The 26,494-nt window shown below is 44.6% G+C and overlaps 1 protein-coding gene across 1 annotated transcript in view; it reads left to right on the forward strand.

The window, feature by feature from the left end:
• The first annotated feature begins 441 nt into the window (after nt 1–441).
• The window catches only part of MAP2K1 (mitogen-activated protein kinase kinase 1), a 79,614-nt gene continuing 53,561 nt past the window's right edge, over nt 442–26,494 (forward strand). The window contains exon 1 of the mRNA XM_029950387.1: nt 442–984. Within this exon, the coding sequence (XP_029806247.1) occupies nt 905–984 (80 nt within the window). The 5' untranslated portion in view covers nt 442–904. The remainder of the gene's footprint in view (nt 985–26,494) is intronic.

Genomic DNA, 26,494 nt, shown 5'->3' on the forward strand with positions numbered 1-26,494 from the left:
TTATAAATCTATGTATCTATTTGTCAGTTTGCAAGATGCAAGGAATCTCTTGGTAAGTTTTCTATTCCCCCACGCTTTCTGTCCTGTAGAAATGAGAAGAGGTCTTTTTACTTATTCACTTTATTTCACCTCCTCCAATGTGACCCGGCTCCAGGGGGTGCTCCAGTCGAGGAGACCGCTTTGAACAGGGCGGGGTGAAGCCCACCTCACTCGCTGTAAGCTTCAGGAGCCAGGACCCAAGACCTCCTTTCCTAGTGGGTCCACCTGAGTGCCGCGTGGCAGCAGAGGGCGCTGTGGAGTCAGCGCCGGACCCCGCCCCCAGGGCAGTGCGCCGCGCCCCCGTGACGTATTTCCGCGTCATCTGCCGCCGAGGCGTGCTTCCATTGGCTGTCCGAGCGGCAATAGGGGCGGAGCCGAGTGGGTGTGTGGGAAACGCAGCAGGCCCGGTGGAGGGGCGAGGCTTCCCCCTTCCCCGCCCCTCCTCCGCCCTCCATTCCCTCCCTGGGACGGCTGAGCCGAGTGACTGGGAGAGCGGCGCCGGCGGCCGCTGTACTTTCCCAGCTGAAGCTGGAACTGGGCTGTGGCGGTGTCTATCCAACCCTAGGGACCAGCTGACCGAGGGAAAGAAGGAGCGAATCCCGTGCTGCCGAGCTGCGCCGGCGGGGAAGCCCTTCGATTCCTTGCGCGCCAAGCCGAGCCCCGGGCGAGTGGGGCGGGGGTCCCCCGAGACCACAAGCGGCCCCTCGGCGCTGAAGGGACCACGCGGGGCGCGCCCCCCGAAAGCTGCCCCCGGGTCCGTGGCCCCGACTTGGCCCTGCGCGGCTAGCGTGGGGCAGCGCAGAGGGAGGAAGCAAGAGAGGGGCCGCCTTCCCCTCGGAGTTAGAAGCGCCTTCTCGGGTCCAGAATGCCCAAGAAGAAGCCGACGCCCATCCAGCTGAACCCGGCCCCGGACGGCTCCGCGGTTAACGGGACCAGCTCGGCGGAGTAAGTCTGGGGTGGGCGGCGAGCGCCGGCCCGGGCTGCGGAGGCCCCTGCTGGGGTGTAGGAGCCGAGTCCGGTGTGCGCGGCGCGCGGGGCTTAGCTCGGGTTCGTCACGTACGTCTCGGGCTGGCAGGGGCGAGGAACTCCTGGCCGCCGAGGTATCGGTGACTAAGCACAGATTGTGCTCCTGACTCAGATCTGTCGGCAGACCCAGAGTGTCCCGATCTCCCTCCTCTGTCGACCCTTGCAGTTATCCTTGGCCCCTGGCCATTCACTTTCTCCCCCTCCCCCACCCCCAAGATGAAAACTGCCTGATCCCCCGCCCCTCCCCAGCTGTTTCCCCCAGATTCTGGTCTGTGGAGGGGAGAAGGGAGCAGATGGCCTGGAAAGAATTAAGATCCCTTCTGCGTCTTTGAGGCCGGCTTAGGGTATGAAGTGTGGAGTTGGGACTGGTGAGCAGTGTCCTCACCTTTGTTCTTGACACCTGTGGGGTCTGGAGTGCCCCACTGCGGCTGCTCACTGGCTAGCGGGGGCGTGTGTACACCAATGTCCCCGTGGCTTTTCCTTTGCCTGCTTCAGGGGCTCCGGGTACTTGGCCTTCTTCTTGGAAACTATCTCGTCTTGAAGGTAGCGGACTTTCCTTTTCATCTGACCATTCATTCATTCATTCATTCATTCAGAAATCGCTCTTCACCAGTGACTCTTCTAGCTTTCGTACTTTACCATAAGCCCTAAACTCCTGACCTGAGACAGGAACTCCCAAAGCCTGGAAAACCACACAGAAGGTGCTCTCTCCCTGCGGCTTCCAGTGTTGCTCCCAAGCCAGCACTTTATCTCGTTAAACAATGATGAGGCTGTGTCATCGGGTGTTCCTGAACTCCCACGACTCATGTTGCCTCCTGAGCGAGGGACAAGACTGAGGGAGAGAGCCCCGACTATCTGGAGAATTAACTGAAAGATATTGGGTGCTTAATCTTTTATCTGCACGCTGGAGATGTATGGAAGCCAGCTGATGAAATGATGAAGGCCTGAACCTTCTGCCCTTTAGTGATTTCTATAACCTTCCTTTCTCTCTTTAGATTTTAATAACCTGGGGACCTGCTGGGTTGGTGACTCTGTCCATCCCCTTAATGATCACAAGGCCAGTGGTGGACCTGTGATGTGAACTCAGCTGGCTTCCTCAGACCTGCTCCCCACAACACTCCCTCAGTACTGTAATGTTGGGGTGCCTGGGTGGCTTAGTCCGTTAAGCCTCCTACTCTTGATTTTGGCTCTGGTCATGATCCCAGGGTCATGGGATGGAGCTACGCCCTGGGCTCAGCACTGAGCCTGGAGCCTGCTTCACATATTCTCCCTCCCTCTCCCTCCCTCTCCCTCCCTCTCTCTCCCTCTCTCTCCCTCTCTCTCCCTCTCTCTCCCTCTCTCTCCCCTTCTCCCTCCCCTCTTCTCCCTCCCCTCTTCTCCCTCCCCTCTTCTCCCTCCCCCCACCTCCTTCTGCCCCTCCCCCGCTAGTGCTCACTTGCGCCGCTAGTGCTTGCTTGCTAGCTTGAATGCACCCTTGCTCCCGCTCGCTTTCTTGCTCGCTCGCTCGCTCTCTCTCTCAAAAAAAAAAAAAATGCCCTAGTGTCTGTTTTGCATAATATTGACTTGTATAGGTCAGATTCTTTGCAGATATTTATTCAGACTTACTGTACAGGATTTTATCCCCTGAAAACAAACTGAAAGCACCGCAGCACAGGGCATGGCAAGTTTTTTGACCACAGTGGCGGGTTGAATGTTGTGGCCTGACTAGCCTGCTCCTATTTGATTTGGAAATGGGTATTGAGTGGAAGTACCTGTTGTCATTCTGTTGTTAATTGTGACACCACAACTGTATTCCTGCCAGGGGGAGGAATCCCATTAAAAGCCAATACAAGGAGGAAAAGAATAAACTACCCTGGAGTAGGTGGCAGAAACATTTGGTGGGACTGGGAGATTCTTGGCAGCAGTTAAGAGATTGGACTCCGAGGCTAAGGTTGAAGGCTCGGCTCTGTTCCTCTGTGGTTTCGTGACCTGGGACACATCTCTCAGTCTCCCTAAGGCTTAGTTTTAGTTCTCTCTTTTGCAGAAGATGGAGCTAATTGATAGAACCTACCTAGGGTCCTTGTGAAGATTCGGGGAGCTAATAATACCTAGTAAACCTTCCGTAAATGTTAGCTGCTGCTGGTGTTGGCCTTACTGGGTGCATGTCGAGAAAGCTCTAGGAAACTAGACGGTAATTTCCATTCGTGGCGGTGGATATGTACGGTAAGGTGCCTTGGCTTCTGGATAAAGGACTCTCCCAGTGATCGCTTCGGTTTTGGTGCCATCTGCATGTACCTCCATGACTCATTGCTGTGTTACAATAGGAGGCATCTTTGTGTAGGCTGCCTGAGACAAACAGGGACTGTTCCCCTACACTTCCTGGCACTAATGGGAGGAAAGCTGTACGCATCTTCATTTTTCACCTTTGAGAGTATTTCTCAAGCAAGGCTGCTGTTCTCAATTCTGCAATTAGACCAGGGCACGGTTCTGAACGTGATCGTGTCCGCTGACATTAAGGATCTCTTGGTACTAAGCTGGCAAGATTGCTTCTCCTTTCTGGTTCCTTGGCACTTTGGGATTCACCTCTCACATAGCTCTTAAACACTTCAGACAGAGCTGGGTTACATGGGACCTGAAGCTTATGCAAGTTGTGGGGGTCCTTGAAGAAAAAGAGCTAAAAAATACCTCTTTTGCAAGTTTTGCAAAAATGTCTGGGCATATTGCAAGGGGGCTAGGTGTTAGCATGAAATAAATTGGAAATAAGATCATGTTCCCGTTTAAAATGTTTTCATGGTTCCATTGCAGTTAGGATGGAATCCAGACTCCTATTGGGCTGTGAAACTGGAGTGATTTGCCTACTGGGGCCCCCTCCCCCCCATCTCTTTAACCACATTTCCTGCCGCTCCTTTCTTCCACTGTGCTAGTTCTCTTTCACTTCCTCCCTGGGATGGTCTGTATTCCCTCTAGGCCCTTGCACACGCTGCTCCTTTTGCCTAGAATGAATCATCCCTTCCTCTTCCTAAGCTAGGAAGGAAGCAATCATCATCTCTGCCTCAATGTCTGTCATTTCCTCAGAGGTGTTCCCAGACTACCTAATCTATAAAGGAGATCACTTTCCCATGTCACCAGATTTTTTTTTTTTTTTTTAGACAGGGCACTTAAAAGAGTGCCTGTCTTTTTTAAAGTAGGCTCCATGCCCAGTGTGGGGCCCGAACTCACACCCAACCCTGAGAATAAGAGTTGCACACTCCGTTGTCCCAGCCAGCTAGGTGCCCGTCACCTGATTGTTTTTTTAATGACATTCATTCCCTGTCTGTAATTTTTTTACTAGGATATTTTAAAGATCTTTCTCTTCTGTACACCATAAACTATAAGGTTAGGGCAGCCTTTTTCTGATTCATTGCCCTGTAAGTAGTACGTGCAATACAGTAGCTGGCACATAAGAAGTGCAAAAATATTTGAGTAAATCAGTGGGTACCTTAAATTTCTGATATTTGTACAATGTATTTAACAAATCTTCTTTATACTTTTCCGTTTTTTCTTTTATCTTCCCCTTTGTGGTCATTTTCCCCTTTCCGTTTCCTTTTCTTTCATAGGCACCCACTCACCCACTCTACGGTATTTAAATTTAATGCATGGTCTTACAGTTGTACCCTTTGTTGGGTATGTGTAGCTTTGGGAGGTAGATGTCGTTGTTTTGTATGTTTTGGTGCATAGAGTGCTGAATGCGACTGTGTTGTTCAGGTCTTAAAAAAAGAAGATTCTATCACTTGTGACAACATGGATGAACCTGGAAGATATACTAAAACAAATAAGCCAGACACAGAAAAAAAAGTACTGCATGAGCTCATTTACATGTGGAATCTGAAAAAATAGAAGCAGAGAGGAGATTGGGGTGGAGAGGTGGGGTCATTGGTCAGAGGGTACGTTGCAGTTAAGGGGCGCTTGGGTCACTCTGTCAGTTGAGTGTCTGACTCGACTCTTGATTTTGGCTGGGGTCGTGAGTCTGGGGTCTGGGGATCGAGGCTTGCATTAGGGATCATCTCTGTCTCTCCTTGGTTTGCATGCTTGCATTCTCTCTCAAAAAAAAAAAAAAGGAAAGCTGCAGTTAATGTAGTGTGAATAAGTCTAAAGATGTAGTGTACAACATGGTGACCATAGTTAATAATACCATAATGAGGGGCGTCTGGGTGGCTCAGTCGGTTAAGCTTCCGACTTCAAACTCAGGTCTTGATCTCACATTCGTGGGTTCAGGCCCCACGTCAGGCTCTGTGCTGACAGCTCAGAGTCTGGAGCCTGCTTCCGATTCTGTGTCTCCCTCTCTATCTCTCTCCCTCTCATGCTCTGTCTCTCTCTGTACCAAAAATAAATAAAACATTAAAAAAATAATACCGTAATGAATACTGGACATATGTAAGAGAGTAGATTTCAGATGCTCTCATATACATAAAAAATGGTAACCATGTAGGAAATGAATATATTTGTTAATTAGCTTGACTGTAATAATTTCTCTGTATGTATGTCATGTTGTACACTCTAAATGTATTCAGATTTTGTAAAAATTGCTATTGTGCTGTAAATATGCCTCAGTTGGGATAGATTAGGTTATACTGAGGTAACAACCAACCAACAAATCTTGTAGTTTAACACACGTGCAGGTCAGTGGAAGTCTCTGTTCTCTGGCTTTCATCAGGGATCCAGGTTCATGGAGGCGCCATCTCTAAATAGGCTCACGTGAGAAGGGCATCTGGTTTGTTTTTTTTTTTTTTTTTTTAGAGACAGAGACAGCGTGAGTAGGAGAGGGTCAGGGAGAGAGGGGGATACAGAATCCAAAGACAGGCTCCAGGCTCTGAGCCCGACACGGGGCTCAAACTCACGAACTATGAGATCATGACCTGAGTCGAAGTTGGTCACTTAACCAACTCAGCCACCCAGGCGCCCCATGCGAAGTGCATCTTGTGAACCATCTTCTGTCTCCTAAAGTTTTTGTCCAGAAGCAACACATGTCACTTCTCCCATTTCATTGGCCAAAGCAAATCACATAGTATGCTGGCCTTCAAAGGAAGGGGGGCTTCTTGGAAGGAGGAGACCCGGGATTATTTGACCAGAAACAGTGACCACCCCCAACTTTTATTCTGGTTTGTCTTTACTTTTTTTTTTAACCAGATACCATATTTCTGACCTCTATTCTTGATGCTACATGATACTGTTGATTGTTTCTCGTGGCTGCAGAGCAGTCGTGTGCATGTACCACATTTTACTTATCATTCTGTGTTGATTCCTCTAGAATTAGACAGCTTTGTTTTCACCCTCTGGCTACGTTGAACTGTGTGGTCATGACCATCCTTGTGCACGTCTCCTTTTGGACTCTTGTGAGAGTTCCCTGTGGAATGTACTCAGAAATGGCATTGCTCAGGGTACACTGGGTCTCCTTCCACGATGAGGCACATACTTAATCTCTTTCTTTGCTTCTTAAAGAACACTTTTCATCCATGAGGAGAAGTTTGAGCCTTGAGAAGAAATCGCATTACAGGGGATTTCCCCCAAACCTCACATTTTCATTGACTGTGGGCAAGTCCTTTGTACTTCCTTTTATTTTTTGTAAGTCTATTTATTTTGAGAGAGAGTGAGAGGAGAGAATCCCAAGCAGGCTTATCGCTGTTAGCACAGAGCTAGATGAGGGGCTCAAACTCAAGAACCGAACCATGAGATCATGACCTGAGCCGAAATCAAGAGATGGACTCTTAACTGACTGAGCCACCCAGGTAGGTGTCCCTGTCTTCCTGACTTTTAGTTTCCTTATCTGTTCAGTGGAGAGGGTAATGGCTTACAGAATCTTTACCTTAAAGGCCTTCAAAGGCCCCACCTTATCAGGTGCTTGGTTTTCTTCCACTGTCCCCTCTACTCCAGCCCACTGTTCTCTGTGCTGTCCCCCAGCAGGTTGGGCATATTCCTGTCTCAGCTTTTGCATTTGCCATTCTATCCACCTGGAATGCTCTTCTCCTAAAAAATGCGCATTTGACGCTTTTTCATTTCCTTCAGATCTCTGTACAAATGTCTCTTCACAGAGGTCATCCTTGATCACTCCTTCTAGTCTGTAATACAGCACTCCCTGTCATTCTCTACCCCTTTATTTTTCCCCAGTGTTTCTTCAAAGCACTAATGACTAACGTTGTTGCGCTATTTGTTAGCGATTATGTGCTCCCCCCCTCGCTAATATGTAAGCTTCATGAAGGTGAGGGCTTGGCTGTGTTCCTTGCTCAGTGAGTAGAATGGTGTCTGGTATTCAGTAGCGACCTGGTGATGCCATGAAGCATGCCTACCTTGAAGGAGTGTTTTTAAGATTACACAAGCGAACACATGTAAGTGCTTTGAAGGCCATGAGGTGCTGAATACACAGGAGGCTGCAACGCTTGGCATTGGTGGCGTCCACAGATTTTGGCTTTTGAGCTGTTTCGCCATAACCCTAAAACACTCAGACTTACGTAATTATTTCATTCAGAGCATAACTCCTGGCATCGCCCTTCTGCCAGGTTTGTAAGGGGGACACGTCCATGAGATTGCCAAGGCCCTGCAGGATGGGGACAGAAAGGTGAAGACAGGTTGGTGTGCTTTTGGGGGGGTCTCTTATGGCCTTTTCTGGGACTCATTTTGTAGTTGTGAACTTGGATGAGTCTACTGCTTTTATGCTGCAACAACCAATACTGGTGCTGTCATTTGAGAAGAGCTTCAGGTGACTAGTGAGGCCCCCGCAGCCCGTGTTCTTGGGAAGAACGCCCTCTGCTGTTGTTGCGGCAGATACAGAAAGGGCAAAGAGATTGATAAAGATGACTTCACCCATGGCCAGGAGATGTGTGGGGCCCTTGCTTGGTCGTAAACATTTAGAGTATTCCACTTTTACTTCTGCGTCTTTGCAAGAAAGGGAGAGGGTACTTCAGTAGGTTAGCTGTTGGCCTTGCCTTCCCCATCTAGCTTGACTTTTCTCTTTTTCCAGTTCACCTGTTGTGTTCCACACTCACTGACTCCTTTACTGGCCTCCCTTTGTTCCAGCAGACTGCTTCCTACTTCTGTCTGGTCTTCCTCACATGGTTCCATTGTCTGGAATGCCTTCCACCGGTTTCCTACATGATTTTATTTTTGTTTTTTTTTTTAATTTTTTTTTGAGACAGAGAGAGATAGCATGAGAGGGAGAGGGACAGAGAGACAGGGAGACACAGAATCCGAAGACAAGCTCCAGGCTCTGAGCTGTCAGTACAGAACCCGACACGGGGCTCAAACCCACGAATGTGAGATCATGACCTGAGCCGAAGTCAGAGACTTAACCAACTGAGCTACCCAGGAGCCCCTATTTTTGTTTTTGTATGTGTCCCCACGCTTTAGTTTCTGTGAGGACACGGACCCTGACTTTCTTGTATACCGCTCTTTCCCTGGCATGTAGCAGGCTGTCGGGAATGAATGAATGCTGCCTATCTTTGAAGACCTAGCATAACTCTTATCTCCAGTGTAGTCTTTTCTGAGTAACTCCATGCTATTTTAGGACTTGGCTTCGAGACTTACTTATACCACTTCTTAATTGTTGATCTTGGCCATGTCATTTAACCTCTCTGAGCCTCCATTTTCCTTATTAATTAAGTGAGCATGATAATGTAACACATCTGTGAGGGAAGGCAGGTGAGGATCATCTGAAATAATGTATTTGAAAGCACTTTGTGATCACTGGAATGCTGTTCAAAGGGGAAGTGTTGTTAATGATGCCACTTTGATTTCTTCCTCCTCAGAAAGCTGTTCTCTTTTGCTCTTAATACCAGATTACAAATGTTGATAAATCATGTTGATTTGGGCATTTAGTATGCTGCCTGCCTTAAAATCTAAGCCAAACCATGGGGCACCTGGGTGGCTCAGTCAGTTGAGGGTCTGACTTTGGCTCAGGTCATGATCTCGCAGTTCGTGGGTTCGAGTCCTGTGACGGGTCCTGTGCTGACAGCTCAGAGCCTAGAGTCTGCTTTGGATTCTGTGTCTCCCTCTCTTGCTGCCCTTCCCCATTTGCGCGCGCGCGCGCTCTCTCTCTCTCTCTCTCTCTCTCTCTCTCTCAAAAATTGATAAACACTAAAAAGTATTTTTAAATCTGAGCCAAACCTGTATCTAATCAAGCCTTGAGACCCAACTTCCTGTTTACAACAAATGCAGGGACAGAGGAACAAGTCAAATGACACCAGGAGGAAATAATCAGACAAATCCAGGATGTGGAACATTCTCCGTGACAACTGACCCAGTTTCTTTAGAAAGTCAGTGTCATAGGCAAAAGTCAGGGAGGAGGGGAGTGGTGTGGTTCTAGAATGATGGACTAAGGAGACATGCCAACGAAATGTAATACATGAACCTTGGGTGGATACTGATTCAAATATGAAATAGCTGTAAGAGGCATTCTTGGGACAATCTGGGAAATTTCTATAGAGATTTATTAATTTTTTAGATGTAATGTACTATGATTATTTAGGAGAAAGTTGCTATTCATAGTTGATGCATGAAACTTACTTGAAATGATTCAGGAAAGGGACAGCTGAGTGGATCAGTCCATTGAATGTCCGACTTTAGCTCAGGTCGTGATCTCATGATTCCTAGGTTTGACAGCTCAGAGCCTGGAGCCTGCTTCAGATTCTGTATGTCTCTCTCTCTCTTTCACTCACTCACACTCTCACTGCCGGCCCCTCCCTCACTCTCTCTCAAAAATAAATAAACATTAAAAAAAAAAAGAAATGGTTCAGGAAAAAATACACATACACACATGGTGGATGAAACAAATCAGGCAAAATGTTCACAGTTGTTTAGTTGGTTAGTTTATGAGTTTCACTGTTGTATTGTTTCCATTTTTCTGTGTTTGGAAAAATTCATAATAATTTAAAAGTACCCAAAGAACAAAATTCATCCTGAGTCTTAATGCCCTTTTTAACGGTAACTCACATTTTTTCTTTCCCCTTTAGTACTTCTGGTCTATATTGTGTAAAAAACATTGCATTAAATGTAGTATCATTTTTAAATCACAATGTTTTTTTATTCACTAAGTGTTCCTTCTATGACCTTTTTCCCTCAAATTGATTAGGGATCATACCTTTTTGGGCTTGTGGGTCTATAACACTGTTGATAGAGTAAATCATTATTGGTAGATTGGGCAAACCCAGAATAATGTTTAAACAAAGAAACCAACAACAACAACAAAACCTTCTTGCTAGCTTTCCTTTGTATGTATGAATTGGTAGTAATCCCACCGCCTACCCAGGAAGCACAGGTCAAGCAGTGTTTCTGACCTGTTGAGAAAACAAACCCAGAGATCCCACAGGCTTCCAAGAAAGTAAGGATGAGCCTGAGAAGAAAGCTTAAGGTCCCCATTTTGTCTCTGTTGTTTTCTTCCAGAAGCTGCCAATTTTGAAGAATTATGTTACTGTCTTACTGCCTCTTGTGTTTTTACTTCATGTCCCGTGTCCTGGTTCTGTTGCCTGAAATCCCATGAGAGCCTTTCAGAGGCTTCTGTACCTGCTTCTAAGTTAACTTCTCCCAGGATGAATGGTGTTTTGTTTTAAAATAGATGTGTTCTCTGGATCCCGCTGCAGGGCAGACTGGAAAAGTTGATCCTGTCTCGGATCTTTCAGTGCAGTTCCCAGGGGCGTCCTGCATTGATGTCAGCACAGGAGTCAGGTTAAGAAGAGGTTACGCAGGCGTTAAGAAAAAGTGGACAAGGGGCGCTTGGGTGGCTCAGTCGGTTGAGCGTCCGGCTTCGGCTCAGGTCAGGATCTCATGGTTCGTGGGTTCGAGCCCCACGTCGGGCTCTGTGCTGACCGCTAGCTCAGAGCCTGGAGCCTGTCTTCGGATTCTGTGTCTCCCTCTCTCTCTGACCCTCCCCTGCTCACACTGTCTCTCAAAACTAAATAAAAAATTTTTTTTTTAATTTTTAAAAAGTATTAAAAAAAATAAAGTGAACAAGGGTAGAGAGACCTCTTTCCCCCCACCCTCCTGCTTTGAATATTTGCAGGCTTAAGCTGGACTTTTTTAAACATTTGAATATAACAACACCCTTTAAAGAAGGAAACTACAGACATTAAATTTTCCAGTGTAACTCTTTGGGTTACTTGATTATTTACATGGCTGTGGTCAGTGGATACGTCCTCCCCACACCCCTCAGTTTTACATGTGGACAGAATCCTTTTGCTTGTCATTTACTTTTGGCCGAAGAGTAGAATTTGATAGGGGCTGGCATTACAGATGATACTTTGTCGATTATTTAGGTGGCTTCCAGATTTTTATTATGTACTGATAGTCTTGTGTTCTGAACCAGTTTGTTCTTTTAGATTAATTCACACCAAATCAGAGGTAATGAACCATGTTACCGCTGTTACGTATTTAGAGAACAGGTTCCAAAAAAAGATGGCCCCAATTATATTTCAACTGTCTCCTCAAACCTCAGGAAGATTTTTTTTTTTTGGTAGTTGTTGTTAAATTTAGTGACTTTTGATAGTTTAATAGGCGGTAAAGGGCTCCTTTGAAGGTCAATCTGCTTTATTGTAGATGCTAGCCAGGCTGTATTTTTGAAATGGGATTATTTTCTGTATTTCATCAATTCCATTTAAGCTGATATTTATTGAATGCTTAATATAACTCTATGCTAGAAGCTGAAGGTAGTTGAGTAAGATTGCTTTTGCCTTCAGGGATTTGAAAGTCTCCTAGGAAGAGAGGGAGAGGTTGCAGGGGCACGACAGGAAGGAAACAAACGGCTGCAGACTAAGAAAAGTGCCCTGATGTACAAAGAAAGTACTGTCCGAGCTCCCTGAGAAGAGGAAGATGGCACATCCAGTTGGGGAGATTAGGAGAGCCTTCACGGAAGAGATGACATTTGAGCTGGGTCTTGAAGGATGGCTAGGATTTCCATGGGAATGGTGGGGGGGCAGGGCAGGGCAGGAAGAGCCACTCCACATAAGTGGGAAAGCCTGGGATGCCTGGAGGCGCAGGCAAGGAGTTGAGTGTGCTGGCGCATAGGCGCTGCTCATTAGCGATGAAGCTGGAGAGGTAGGTGGGCTGCTTTTGTGGTGCTGGCTGACCTTTTAAAAGGTTACATGCAAACTTTTCTTCTCTGATGATTTTTTTTTGAAATATACATCTACATAGTATTTATGTTGCTTTGTATTTTGTTTGTTCATTCATGTCTTTCATTGTTCTACACACAGTTACTTGTGTTTGTCGAGGTCAGCGTGCTTTGTATTTTAAAGTCTTACCAGTTATGTGGCTATCACAATTGTCCCACTGCAATGTTTTCTTTTTAAGTTGAGAAAAAAAATTTATTCTTTTTGTCTTTAAAAACATTGTCTTTTTGTATGGGATAGCCTACTTTCTTTTGTATTTAGACCTGTCTCGTCACAACTCAGCAGGAGTATGTGACTTCTTTTTCTTAATAGACTTTTCGCTTTTACATGGTTAATTCTGTCCCATCTGGGATTTATTAATGTGTTTGGTGTGAGGAATGGGCCTATTTGTTCTCCGGAGTGAGTTCCAGTATCTTAGTAGAGTTTATTAAATTTATCTACCTATCTGTTGTAGTTTCCGATTTACTTTTATTGGGTCTTTATGGTATTTTGATGTATATCTAAAATTTCCTTGTAACTCTAGTTTAGATAGTCTTTTTTTTTCTAATTTGGTAGGATTAATGGAAACTTTATTTAAATTTTTTTTTTTTAATGCCCAGTGTGTGGCTGGAACTCACAACCTTGAGATCAACAGTTACATGATCTACTGACTGAGCTAGCCAGGTGCTCCTAATGAAAACTTTAAGAACTTTCATAGTATACCTCTCCATTGATTAATGTCTCCTCTTTCTCCTATTGTGGTGGTATAGTTTCTTCTGAATAGTCCTGTTGTGTCCTGAGTTAATATTTCAAATACTTAACATTTTGTTGCCATTGTGATTGAACATTTTTAAATTTATACTTGCCATCTTCACCTTGGTTTGATTTGTATAAATTGTTTATATCCTGCAGCTTTGTTAAATTCACTTACTATATCTAATAACTTAAAAAAAATTTTTATGCTTCTTCATTTTTTGAGAGCGAGCGAGCAGAGGAGGGGCAGAGGGAGAGGGAGACACAGAATCTGAGGCAGACTCCAGGCTCTGAGCTGTCAGCACAGAGCCTGAAGCGGGGCTCAAAGTCACGAACTCCAAGATCATCACCTGAGCTGAAGTTGGCTGCTTAACCCGGGTGCCCCATAGATCTAGTAACTTTTTGATTGAATATAAATGCATTTCTAGGTTTACTAGTTTCATCTTCAAAACATAACATTTTTTCCTCTGGACACCTCCGTATTTTATATCTATCTTTCATCACTCTCAAAAGCAGTCAGTTCTTGTTTCCCAGGGGAATACTATTAAGTATAACGACCCAAGGACCTTCTGGGCAAGGAACATTCCTGCTTTTTCCAAGGAGCCATGAAAATAGGAAGCAGCTATGAAAATAGGAAGCAGCTGCTTAGTTTTATAGACGCTGAGCCTGTTCAGTGTAGATGGGACCTTCCAGATCCTCTAGCCTCCTCCCTGCGTTTGTGAGATGAAACCAGACCCAGAGAGGAGAAGGAACTTGCTGGGAATTCACACAGCTGGAGTGGAGGAGGTGGTTTTCAGACTTAGATTTTCTTATGGTGTATATATTACATGTGTTCACTTGGGATACTTGGTTGGAAAATTTTCTAGGTTTATCCAATACCACATTTTGGTAACTTTATCCAGTATCCTAAATTTTTTTTTTAAAATGAATGATCTGAATTTTTTTCAAGTAATAATCTGAAGTTCTTGAACAGGCACCCCTCTCTATCACCATTTTCTTAGGTGTTTGAGAGAAAAGGGAATAAGGAAATGAGGGGAGGAAAGGGTATTTTAGTCCAGGATCCTTAGTAGGAGGGCCTATTTTTAAGCTTCATAATGTCAGTTTTAAAAGCAGTGGTTTTCAAAATAACCACAGACAAAAGTCCCCTTGAAATGGATGCCTTTCTGGAATTGACCTATTTTGAGTTTAACTATTACCACGAAAGGTTTAGAGTCTCGAATGCTCATAAGTGTATTTACTTTTCAGAGAAAGTTGAACAGTAAGTTGAGTGAATGATCTCCATGGGTTCCAGATTCAGGTTAAGCGTAAAAGTATGGGAAATTGTAAGAAGACTAGACTCGCTGATCATATTGTACTTATTGATTTGTCTGGATCCAGGTTAATTGTTTTCCTCTATTGAGTTTTATTTACATTTCAAGGTTAGTTTTAAAAAACTAGACCCTCACCACATTTGAGAGTCCAAAGTTATTTGCCCAATTTGATTTCAGACCATCCTTCAGTAAACAGTCCTTCAAGAATGGCCTGTCTGGGGAGGCCTTCTCAGAAGTTAGCAAGAATTCCAAGCTAACTGTAAACCTTTTGTCTAACGGCTTACTCAAATCTAGATTGAAATCCTAGTGGAATGTCAGCCTGTATTTCAGTTTCTTCCTCACAGCCCCCAACAGGCAGAAGACAGCAGTTTAACAATCCAATAATTATTGTTAATAGAAAATTTAGGGGCGCCTGGGTGGCTCAGGCCATGGCTTAAGCATCTCATTCTTGATTTTGGCTCAGGTCATGATCCTGCAATTTGAGAGTTCGAACCCTGTGTCGGGCCTGGGCTGAGCTTGGAGCCTGCTTGGGATTCTCTCCTCTCCTTCTTCCTGTCTCCCTCTTCCCAGTCTCCCGCTTGTGCTCGCTCGCTCTCTCAAAATAAATTAAAAAAAAAAAAAAAGAAAAAGAAAAGTTATCCTACTTCTCTTAGCCATTCATTTGTGACCACTGTAAAACTTGGTCATTGGAGCTGTGGAAAGATTCCGTTTATCAGAGGATGGACCAGTGAACACTTGGACCAGGCTTTTAACACAGTGTATTAATTTAGGTAGAGACTGGGGTGCTGGCTGGCTCAGTTGGTAGAACACGTGACTCTTGATCTCCAGGTTGTAGGCTTGAGTCCCATGTCCCATGTTTAAGTAATCTCTAGGGTGTAGAGATTACTTAAAAATAAAATCTTAAAATTTAGATTGGACTGCAACAATTTTTGTTATTTTATTGGAACACTCCCTCTAAAACATAGTCTCTTTTGCGTTGTTTTATTTTGGTAACTAAACTAATGCTGGGTTAGCCATAAGTGTAGCTTGTGGCATTTCTATTTCTGCGTATTCTGAAACACTGAGCAATTACAAAATGAAAGGTTATCCTCAAGCATTTCCAAATAAAGAAGCCATAAAATAGTAGGGGAAGTCAAGGGGAGAGTTCAGGAGGGAAGTACCAGAAACCACCAACAGGTGTTCTGGTTGCACTGAACAGAGTGTCAGCTTGGTATGCAATCATGGGGAAGAGTTTTGTGAATTCCTGAATGCCGGTGTGAGGTGGAGGGGACACAGGGTAAGAGGAAGTCAGCAGTTCCGGAGGCGCAGAGGACTTGGCTTCCTGGCTCGCCCACAGCTGAGGACCCGAATCAATTCCGGAGCCAGTTGCATTCTTGAAACCAGGGGCTGCATCTGTAGGAGCACAGCTGTTAATAGGTGGGGTAATAATTAAGCACTGACCCTTGATCAGGACGGGACAGTCAGATGAAGTCAGAAGGCCTGAAATTGTATCCCTGAAGGACACGATAACTGGAAAAGTAACTACCATTTATTGAGAGCCTGTCTGTTCTATTTACATGCATTATCTTGAATTTGCACTAAAATTCTTCAGGAAAGGTCCTAATATTGTACAAATGAGAATGAAGTTCAGGGAAATTAATTTGCAGAAGGTTGCACAGCTAGAAAGTGGTGGGACTAAGTTTAGAACCCCGGTCTGGCCTGCTGACATCTATGTTTTTTCCACACAGGTGTCCAAAGATTATACAAAATGCTAGAGGTCTCTGAAACCAAATTTTTTAAAAGTAAGCTTATGCCCAATAGGGGCCTTGAACTCGAAACTCTGAGATCGAGTTGCATTCTCTACCGACTGAGCCCGCCGGGCGCCCAACTAGAGGCCGTTTTAGAGTTTCACTCTCCAGAGCTGTAGCCACTAGCCACATAAAGCTATTTCAATTTCAATTTACTAAATTTCAATAAAGTTTAAAAATAAAAATCTGAAAAAAAAAATCTGTTCCTAAGCTGCACAAGCCACACTTCAAGTGCGTGAAGCCGCATGTAACTAGTGGCTGCTGTATCTGAGAGCACAGATTAAAACATTTCCATCATTGCAGAAAATCCTCTTAGTGCCTAGAGGTCATCCAGTTTTACCCTTTTAATAATTTATTTTTGCCCCTTATTTTGTGAAGGAGAAAATGAAGGACAAAGGAAGGAAGTAACCTGTTCAGTGCCCTACGTCTGGTTAATCCATTCCTTTGGACTGGTTGCCTGGTGACCTTCCTCTGGCCCACAGTCTCCTCTAAAAACAATTAACAGGGGCATCTGGGTGGTTCAGTGGGTTGAGTGTCCGACTTCTGCTCAGGTCATGCTCTGGGTTCATGAGTTCAAGCCCTGCATCTGGCCTGCTGCTGTCAGCGTGAGCTGGCTTCGAATCCTCCGTCCCTTTTCCTTCCCTTCTCCTGCTCACGTTCTCTGTCTTTCTCAAAAATAAATAAGCATTTAAAAAAAACCAAACACACAGTTGACAGACTGGAGATGTGCAAGAAGAGTGCCTGCCCTACTCTCCCAGCCTTGCCTGGCCTTCAAAGTAGGTTCTTTGTCCCAGAGTGCAGCCCTGTGTTTTTCTAAGTTCAAAGGGCATGCTGGGATTGGTTGCTCCTAGGAAAATGAGAGACCTTTGCTGGAATTTCATGCTTGATGTATGAAACAGCACTTTGAGTCCCCCTGGTTGGTTCTCTGCCTTCCTACCGCTTTGTAATTGAACTTGCAGCTGTTAGCCATTTGTCTTCCTATCAAGGCCAACTTCAAAACAGTTCAAATGACAGAGGTATGTATACTTTGAATAGAAGCAGCTGTTTGTTATCTGCTGTTGATTTGAATGGCTTTTGTGTTAGGGTCAGATAGTTTAGATTATGACTAAAATTACAATAGGTTTCGAACTTGTGTGTTAAGATTCAGATGTATTAATGTTCATTTAACTGATATATATTACATACCTAATATATAGCAGACACTGAGCTAAGGAATGGATGAAATGGACTTCTAAAAATTGACAAAGATGCCAACATTATGGGCGAGTCTAATAAATTTTAAATTCTTGTCTGGATTTTATTATTGGCATTTGCCATCATATATTTACCTATTTAGTGCTGCAATTCAGTAAAAGCTCCACTTTGGATCATTGCTTTGAAGTAAAGTGAAGAATCATGCGCAAATGTCCTTTTAGTAGATGCTATTAAAGACATTTTAATTATGCACTCCAGTGTCTAAATGACAGTCTAAAGGGTATGTGTGTGTGTGTTGGGGGGGGGGTGTATGTGGGAGCAAAAAGGAGGCATTGTACTGGAGTAATATTTTTAGGAAGCCTTAATGCAATATTTGATTTCAGTATGACATAGTCACTGGTTTAGAAAGTTATCTTTTAGAAACAAAGTTTGGGTTTTTTTCCTTAAAGAAATGGTAAAGTCACATGCATGAGTATGGTCAGAGATTAAAAACAGAAGTTGAAATGATGGCAAGGTACCCAAAAAAGTGCTTGTCTTTTTTTTTTTTTTTAAGGCATGCTCTTTTTTTTCTCTCTCAACATTTATTTTATTTTTGAGAGACAGAGAGAGACAGTGTGAGCAGGGGAGGGGCAAAGGGAGAGGGAGACACAGAATCAGAAGCAGGCTCCAGGCTCTGAGCTGTCAGTACAGAGCCTGACACGGGGCTCAAACCCATGAACTGTGAGATCATGACCTGAGCCAAAGTCAGATGCTTTACCGACTGAGCCACCCAGGCGCCCCGAGTGCCTGTCTTTTTGAGAGTGCAAAGGCAGAAGTGGAGATGGTGGAGACAGCTGGAATGGGTCCCAGGGAGCCTTGACCTCTGGTCTTTCTCTAACTGCCTGAGGTCCTGTGGTGGTGGTGGTGGTGGGGAGAGGGTGTGGGCAGGGCACCCAGGCAACTCCTTGTATTGTTTTACAGGGTAGAGTCTAAATTCCAAAAGGTTGGGAATGGATTTATATGAGGGTTTTGGAGTCAACAGGCCCAGTGCAGGGTGGTCTGAGGAGGACATTCTGTTCTCCTCTGGGAGTTTTGGATGCTAACAGTACCGCCAAGAGCCCGGCTTCTCAGTCAGGTTTTAAATAACTGTTTCTACCTCTACAAGTGTTTCATTTGAATCCTGAACTTAACCCTTTTTCCAGAGGGGTCTGAAAGTCTGCAGGCTTCAGAATCCTCAGGCTGCAGTGGTTTTGAATAACTGCCTTGGGTAGAGGGAAAGTGTGAGATCTCAGCTCCTTCCCCAGTACAGCTGTTAACTCCCCACGTGGCCACCCTGTGCTTGCTTCCCGGCACAGTGGGGTCATGGTATTGCCTTCCTGCCTTTCAGGGTTTATATAATGAGTTCCACATAATTGTATAGGTTACCACTGAGCACACTTGCAAACTCATAGTAGGTATTGTAGATTACATTTTATTTTTGAAAAGAATCTTGCAGTCCTCCCTTTTGGCAGATAAAGAATCCAGGACTGCAAAGAAGGGTGAAAGGGTTGTCACACAGGAGGTTCTGCTGTGAATGTGACTTAAAAAATTTTTTTTAATGTTTATTTTTCAGAGAGAGAGTGTGTGAGTGGGGTAGGAGCAGAGACAAAGGGAGACACAGAATCTGAAGTAGGCTTCATGCTCCGAGCTGTCAGCACAGAGCCCGATGTGAGGCTTGAACCCACTAACCTCGAGTTCATGACCTGGGCCAAAGTCAGATGCTTAACGGACTGAGCCACCCACGTGCCCCGAATGTTACTTTTGAATAAGCATGGCCTGGAGACCATGTGATACAGGGGAAAGGTTTTCAAGCAGATGTGGATTAGAATCCTGACCCGGCTTCTTACTCCCTTGAGTGATCTTGTGCAAATTGTTTCACATCCTTGAGTCTGTTTGCACATCTGTAAAACAGGCATACTAACACTTACCCAACAAAAAGGATTCATAGATACTCTGTGTGTAAACTGCTTTTTATGATAAACAAAACTCAAGATAAGGGCCAGGGCTAGATTCCCTGTCAGAGTGCCTTATTCTCTATCAGGTGAGAAAGTTCTCACCTCCCAAAACACTCCCCATGATGGGACTCTTCAGCTGTTCCTTATCTAGACAGAATAGAAACAATGTTGGCATACTTGCAGTTTGGGGGGATGTACAGGAAGCAAAGGAAGTATTTTCAGTGCAACTGGAAGCTGCACAAGGCGCCTAGGAAACCACTGCCATCCAGTACATCCCAGTACAGACTCCTCCCAGCTTCTCTAAGGACCACCATCTGTCCGACAGGTACCCCCCAGGAGGTCGGCTTTCTTCTCCCAAGAGCTAAAGAGGATTTCCTGGGGGGCGCCTGGGTGGCTCAGTCCGTTGAGCGTGGGATTTCAGCTCAGGTCATCATCTCACGGTCAGAGTTTGAGCCCTTGTGTCAGGCTCTGCTGACAGCTCAGAGCCTGGAGCCTGCTTCGGATTCTGTGTCTCCATATCACTGCCCCATCCCAGCTCACGCCTCTGTCTCTCTTTCTTTCAAAAGTAAATAAATATTAAAAAGAAAAAAATTAAAGAGGATTACTTGGGCTGTGTGTGTGTGTGTGTGTGTGTGTGTGTGTGTGTAGGAATAGGGAGGGGTAGGCCCTGACATAAAGGGAAGGTAACACTTTGTTCTTCAAGCCAGATGTTGGGCAGGGGTTTCTGGTCTGAGTTGCACTATTTCATGGCTCATCCAGACGTCTTCCCCAGTGGGTTCTGGCCTCTGCTCAGACTGTCTTCTGGGGATTCCCTTCTCTATTGCTCAATCCATGTTGAATTCCAGTCTGTGTCAAAGCTCAACTTGTAGGTCACCTTTTGTGTAAATCTGTCACAGGCCTGGCCTCCACCTTTCCTCCAGGCAGTGGTCGTTTTTTTCCCCCCACCTTCTAGGGTGCTCTCTGCCTATTTTATCATGCTTTGGTTGTTTTTGTAATGACTATCCAGTTGGACTGAAATTGGGGAAACCTGGGACTGGATCTTTTCATCTTTATTTCCAGTGCATGGCATATTCCCTAGCATCTGGTTGGGTGACATTTTGCTGAATGACTAAGCCCTGACATGGCAGTAAAGGCAGAGGGCAGAAGACACACCTCTGAAGGTCAAGGCTCTGCTAATCCCTGCAAAGTCTGACTTTGACTTATTTTGATTATTTTCAGTTTAATATTTTGGCACAAGAGGGTCATTTAATCATAGCATTTGTTCTGTGAGTCTTTGTATACTCTTCATTGTTTTCTGTTTTTGTTTTGTTTTTTAAGTAATCTCTGTGTCCAGTGTGGGGCTTAACTCATGACCCCAGGATCAAGAATCGCATGCTCTACCAACCGAGTCAGCCAGGTGCCCCTACTCCTCATTGTTTTTACATCTGTTCCACATTCAACCACATTAGCCTGTGGGATGTGTGTTATCTTTACTCAAAAGATAGGATACTGATCCTGGTTAAGGATCTGGTCTGTGTCATACCAGCACCTAAGAGTGCTTGTAGTCCTCTGTACTGCCTTTTTGGCCCATGTCACCTTTCTTGCCCGTGGGGAAACATTTGGGAAACATATGCTGGTGGTGACATTTTTCCTATTATTTAAAAAAATTTTTTATTATTTTTTTTTAATGTTTATTTTTGAGAGAGACACACAAACAGATCGCGATTGGGGGGAGGGGCAGAGAGAGAAGGAGATACAGAATCAGAGGCAGGCTGTCAGCACAGAGCCTGATGCAGGGTTTGAACTCATGAACAAGATCATAACCTGAGCTGAATTTGGACACTCAACCGATGGAGCCACCCAGGCATCGCCCCCCCACCCTTTTTTTAATGTTTATTTATTTTTGAGATAGGGAGGGAGACAGAGAGTCCCAAGCAGGCTCCACACTGTCAGCACACAGCCTAATGGCGGGACTCAAACTCAAACTGAGATGATGACCTGAGCCGAAATCAAGTCGGAGGCTTAAGCGGCTGAGCCACCCAGGCGCCCCAACGTCTTCCCTGTTCTGTGATGTTTCTTCAACCCCATGCCTGGCCTAGAGAAAGACTCAGGGAATGTTTGGGACTGGATGGATCAGTGAGCCTTCCTTGCATGTGAGCTGAACACTTATCCCCAGCAAATGTTGGGCTCCTTAATGGATATGTGACATTGGTGGCTGAATATACATGGCACCTGTGGCTTTTCACACACTCCCCCCACGCCTCTCCAGGGATTGAGATAGGACAGATGGTCATAGACACAGGATTCTCAGCTCTGCATCCTCTCTGCAAATCACATTTGGGGAAAAGTTAAGTTTGTGCAGCAACACAATTTCAGTAACACAGTTTCATACTGCCGGTGAGTTGTTTAACACTCTCTGGATAAATCACACTTCAGCAGAACTCATTTGGAAACAGTTTAATTTCACTGTAGGTGGCTGTGATTCCAGCCCACCAGGCCCTCCCACCCACCCCACCCCTAATAAATCGAGGCTGATAAGGTGAATGCAGCAGTAAGCCAGGCTATTTCTGGACCTGGGATAGCATTACATTTTATTAATCGTCCTTTTCACCCCCAACACCTTTCATTCTTTGTCCCCTGAGGATAGCTATTTGTCCTTAAACGTTAGAGATGGAAAAGAACTTTATAGTTCAACCTCCTGGATGTATGATGAAGGGATTGAGGTCCAGGGAAGCCGGGTGGCTTATGGCTGGTGAGTGACAGCCTGCATTGAGATCCAGGACCCCCGACTTTTCTTTAGTGCAGGGCTCTTGTTTTCTGCCCCGCTCCATGCCCACCCTTTGATTCTGTTTTATAGCCAGAGGAGAGTCTATATGTTGAGTTTAAATTGAGTAAAGGTGACCAATTCTCTGTTAAACTCACCGAGTGAATTCATTTCCTGTTAACCCTTACAGCCTCCCTTGCCATATCTTTGGCAAGAGCCATTAAAGTCTTGACAGATGTCTGTATAGTCAACTGCAGCCTACGGCAACCCTGTGTGGGTTTGACTGATTCAACTTTTAGGAAGAAAAAGAAAAGGAGAGGTGATATGAGTATGTAAAGAGAGAGAGAAAAAAAATACTGTTAAATTCTTTCTTAACAGTATTCCTGTTGCCCTTTGGCTCCAAAAATAGTATTTTGACGTTTCAAAAATGGCAGTTAACAAATAGACTCCAAAAACTGCTGAAGATTATTAAAATGTATTAAAGGTCCAAACCTGGAGCTTGAAAGACTACTTCTCATTTGTCACGGAAGCTTCAGTGTTCTACGTTCTCCTGCTAATGGACTTACTGATGGACGTGGGGAGTTTTGGGAGCTCAGCAGCTGGTGTGCCATCGACTGTTCTCCGGTCCTCCCCTTCTGGGGTAGGCATACTCTTGTCTAAGTGGAAACTTTGAGGAGGGAGACAAATGGCTGGCCAGCCAGTGTGGCCCATTCAACCTGTACTGGGGTGATGTATGCAGCAGGAAGCCAGTTGTAGCACAGCAGAAGGTAATTTTTCTCTGTACAGGCGCTTACATGTAGTAGGTCATTAGTGTTTATCGATTTCTTGTTTAAAAAATGTTTATCTTCCTCTTCTTTCTTAACTATAAAGGGCAAGGGGAAAAGAGGAGCTAGTTTTGCCCTGTTCTCTTCTTCTGTGACCAGCCCCCCACAGTTACACACTCTGTTCTGGCACTTAGTGGGCACTCTTGCTCTGTGTTGTAAGAGTGATCCCGAGATGCAGACAGCTGAGGTTGGAGTCCTCCACCCCTGAACACTTAGGTCAATTGGAATTCTTAAAGTCTGTTATCCCTGGCTTCCTCATTAGTAAGCTAAGTTATGGGGGTGAAAAGACTGCCTAACTTGTAGGGTTGTTGCGAGGGTTAAATGTTAGGTGTTAGGATAACATCTAACTCAGTAAGCACTCAGTAAAATGTTACCCATGGCTTTGTACATTTCCTTTGGGGTTTCTCTGTCAAGTTTATTGCCAACATTGGGGAGTCTACCATCTCCTTTAAGGCTGAAGTCTGATATTATCTTATCCATGAAAGTTTGCCTGGTCTCCCTTAGGAAAGTTCTGGTGGGGCTGTCCATGAACTTCTCGGGAGACAAACCACTTTGTGTGTGTGTGTGTGTGAGATCTTCATATATTATCTGTGGTTTTACGATCTACACTATGAGCTTCTGGAGATTTGATAGTTCAGTCTTGATGGTCCATCTCTAGCCCAGGCCTGGCATGTAGTCAATGGTCTGTAAATGTGGAATGAATAAATGTTGATGTTAGCTTACAGAACCCATGTGGGACAGAAGATTTGCTTCATTGGGTTTTCACTGATACCAAATGCAGTATTACGTGCACTGAGTTTCTTGATAGCTCTTTAATCATTTCTTCTTTTTGTCCTTTTTGATTGATTAAGCAAAGCTGGACTAGTTGAGAGCCCCCAAAGGGGAACGAAGAGATGTGGCTCTTCTTGGATTCAGTGCATGGCACAAAGGACGCCAGAGTATTATATGATCAGATGGGTTCTAGTTATTCGACTGTAAGTGACTGTGGTGGGTGAGGATGTCATAAATATGCTAGTGGTTTGGGGGCCTGAAGGAGTTAAAGCTCCTCTCAGAATAGCCCCAGCAGCTCCTAGGAAGTAGTTTCGAGGCAGGATGTGGCAAACCAGTGGGTGAATGAGTGCGTTCTCCTTTGGAAGAAAAGGAAGTGGGTGGGGAGAAGTGAAGAGGAAGAGCTTGGTGGACATATCTTTTTATCTCCTGTTGTAAGAGCATGCTTCTCTTTGAATGCCACACAGAGCCTGCAGAATCGTAACCCAAAGTGACCAGGGCCCAAAGGATGCTTAATGATGTTTGTTTTGCAGTTTTCTTGTTTTTGTCCCACAATACCTCAGATTTAATGTGCAATGGAGTGTTGTCCTAGTAGGTTTTGTTTTCTAATCGTGATCTTTGGTGTATTATTTAACGCTCTTTGAGGATTCACAGGTAATGTAAAGTGTCAACCACAATCACATTTCTGACCAAGAATTAACTAATTAATTGTTTTTATTTTTTAAGTAATCTACACTCACTGTGGGGCCCAGACTTAACAACCCTGAGATCAAGAGCTGCGTGTTCCATTGCCTGAACCAGTTAGGCGCCCCTAACCAAGAATCATTTATAAGAGAGTTTTTTGTTTTAGGAAAGTTTCTTTGATGTGTTTACTTATTATCTGTTTCAGAACACCTTCTCATGCATGGTCTGTCCAGGTGCTCATAACAGCCCCTTGTGATACAGGACAGGAGTGTACTTCCATTTTGTGGTTCAACGTTACATGGTCAGTTCCCTGCAGGGTTGACAAAGGGCTCTAGATTTCCTGACTTCCAAGTACAGGATTGTTTCCATAATGTTGGTTCCTTTTGTTAGAAGAGTGGTTTATACATTGGAGGCAAAGTATTGATGGTGCAATTTTGCAAATAAAAAGAGCCCTCTGGGATTCAGTGATGTGTATATGAAATGAAATAGGTGAACTGAACAGCAATAATGCATATCAGTGTTGGGTTTAGGAATTGGATCCAGGACTGTGGATTGGTGTGTGAGAAATACTGTTAAAGGCTTTTCCGAGCTGGTCTTTGGACCAGGGTAATGAGAGTTTAACTGTCTGGAAGAGATCTCCTGTGTGCTTCCAGGGATTTGGAAAGCTGAGCTCAGCAGTGTTTACACTTCAGCTTTCTATATATTCTTTGTCTCAAGGAAGCTAGTATATCTCTTTGAGGTGTGTTGCCCTTGATTCCATTTCTGTGAAGGTTCCAAACTAGAATTTTTGTGCTTCTTTATATATCTGTTTTGCATATGAACATTATGGGTGATTTGATCCCAGAACCACATACTTATATTGCATACTTGGGGCGCGTGGGTGGCTCAATTGGTTGAGTGTCCGACTTTGGCTCACGTCATGATCTCGCTGTTCGTGGGTTCGAGCCCTGCGTCTGGCTCTGTGCTGATAGCTCAGAGCCTGGAGCCTGCGTCGGATTCTGTGTCTCCCTTTGTCTCTCTGCCCCTCCCCTGCTCATTCTGCCTCTCTCTCTCTCTGTCTCTAAATAAAACACTAAAAAATATTTTTAATTGCATACTTAAGTTCCGATTATTTTGCATGTATTTTAGATATTTAAATATAAAAAAAGCATTTTAATGGCATTAAATTTTTTTTTAATTAAAAAATTTTAAAAAGTCTTCTGACATTTTTTGGAAGTTAAGATGTCAGGTGGCTTTTTGTGGAACCCTAAACATCCTGAGGCATTCCAGGCTGGTGTGCTGGGAACACTTTTTTTTTTTTTTTTTTTAAAAACATTAGAGTAAAAAATTTTTTTTCTTGAGGTATAATTGATGTATAAGTGTGTTGACTTGATACATTTATGTATTGCAATATGATTACCACCATAGCGTTAGCTAGCATCTTTATGGTGTCACATAATTATCATTTCTTTTTTGTGGTGGGAACATTTTAGATCTAATCTCTTAGTGACTTTGCCGTATATAATACAGTTTTGTTAACTGTAATCACTGTACTGTGCATTAGGTCTCCAAGACCTGTTCATCTTCTACTGCAAGTTTGTACCCTGTGACCAACATTTCCCCAATACCCCTTCCTCTTCTTCAAACCTAATTCTTTAGCATGCTGTCTGTGCCTTTCATGGTCTAGCCTTGCTTCGTACCCTCTCCTGGATGATTCTACCCTCTGGCCACTTGGAACTGCTTGTAACTTTCAGTGCCTTTTTTAAATGTTTTTTTTTTAATGTTTTATTAATTTTTTATACAGGAGAGACAGAGCATGAGAGGGGGAGGGTCAGAGAGAGAAGGAGACACAGAACTGGAAGCAGGCTCCAGGCTCTGAGCTAGCTGTCAGCACAGAGCCTGACGCGGGGCTCGAACCCACGAACGTGAGATCTGACCTGAGCCGAAGTCGGAGGCTTAACCGACTGAGCCACCCAGGCACCCCTCAGTGCCTTTTTATTCGTGCCCACGCCTGGGGTGCTTTTTCCCCTGCTGCAAGAACTTGAGTTCTCCTTCAGGGCTAAACTTGGGCATTATGTTTTCTAACCTTCTCTTTCCCTTCCTCATCTCAGATGGAATTGGAAGTCTTATCACTGTTCTCATAGCCTCCTGTGCCCACCTCACTTTCAGTGTTAAGATCTACCTTACCTTACTCATTGCTGTGCTTGTTAGTATCCTTCCTGGTGTTTGGCTTGCACTGTGATGCCTGTCTCTTTCTTCCTTTCATCTCTACATCTTTGTCTCCTCATTTCTCTCTCTCTCTCTCTCTCTCTCTCTCACACACA

The sequence above is a fragment of the Suricata suricatta genome, chromosome 9 (genome assembly GCF_006229205.1).
Source record: "Suricata suricatta isolate VVHF042 chromosome 9, meerkat_22Aug2017_6uvM2_HiC, whole genome shotgun sequence".
Taxonomy (NCBI): Eukaryota; Metazoa; Chordata; class Mammalia; order Carnivora; family Herpestidae; genus Suricata; species Suricata suricatta.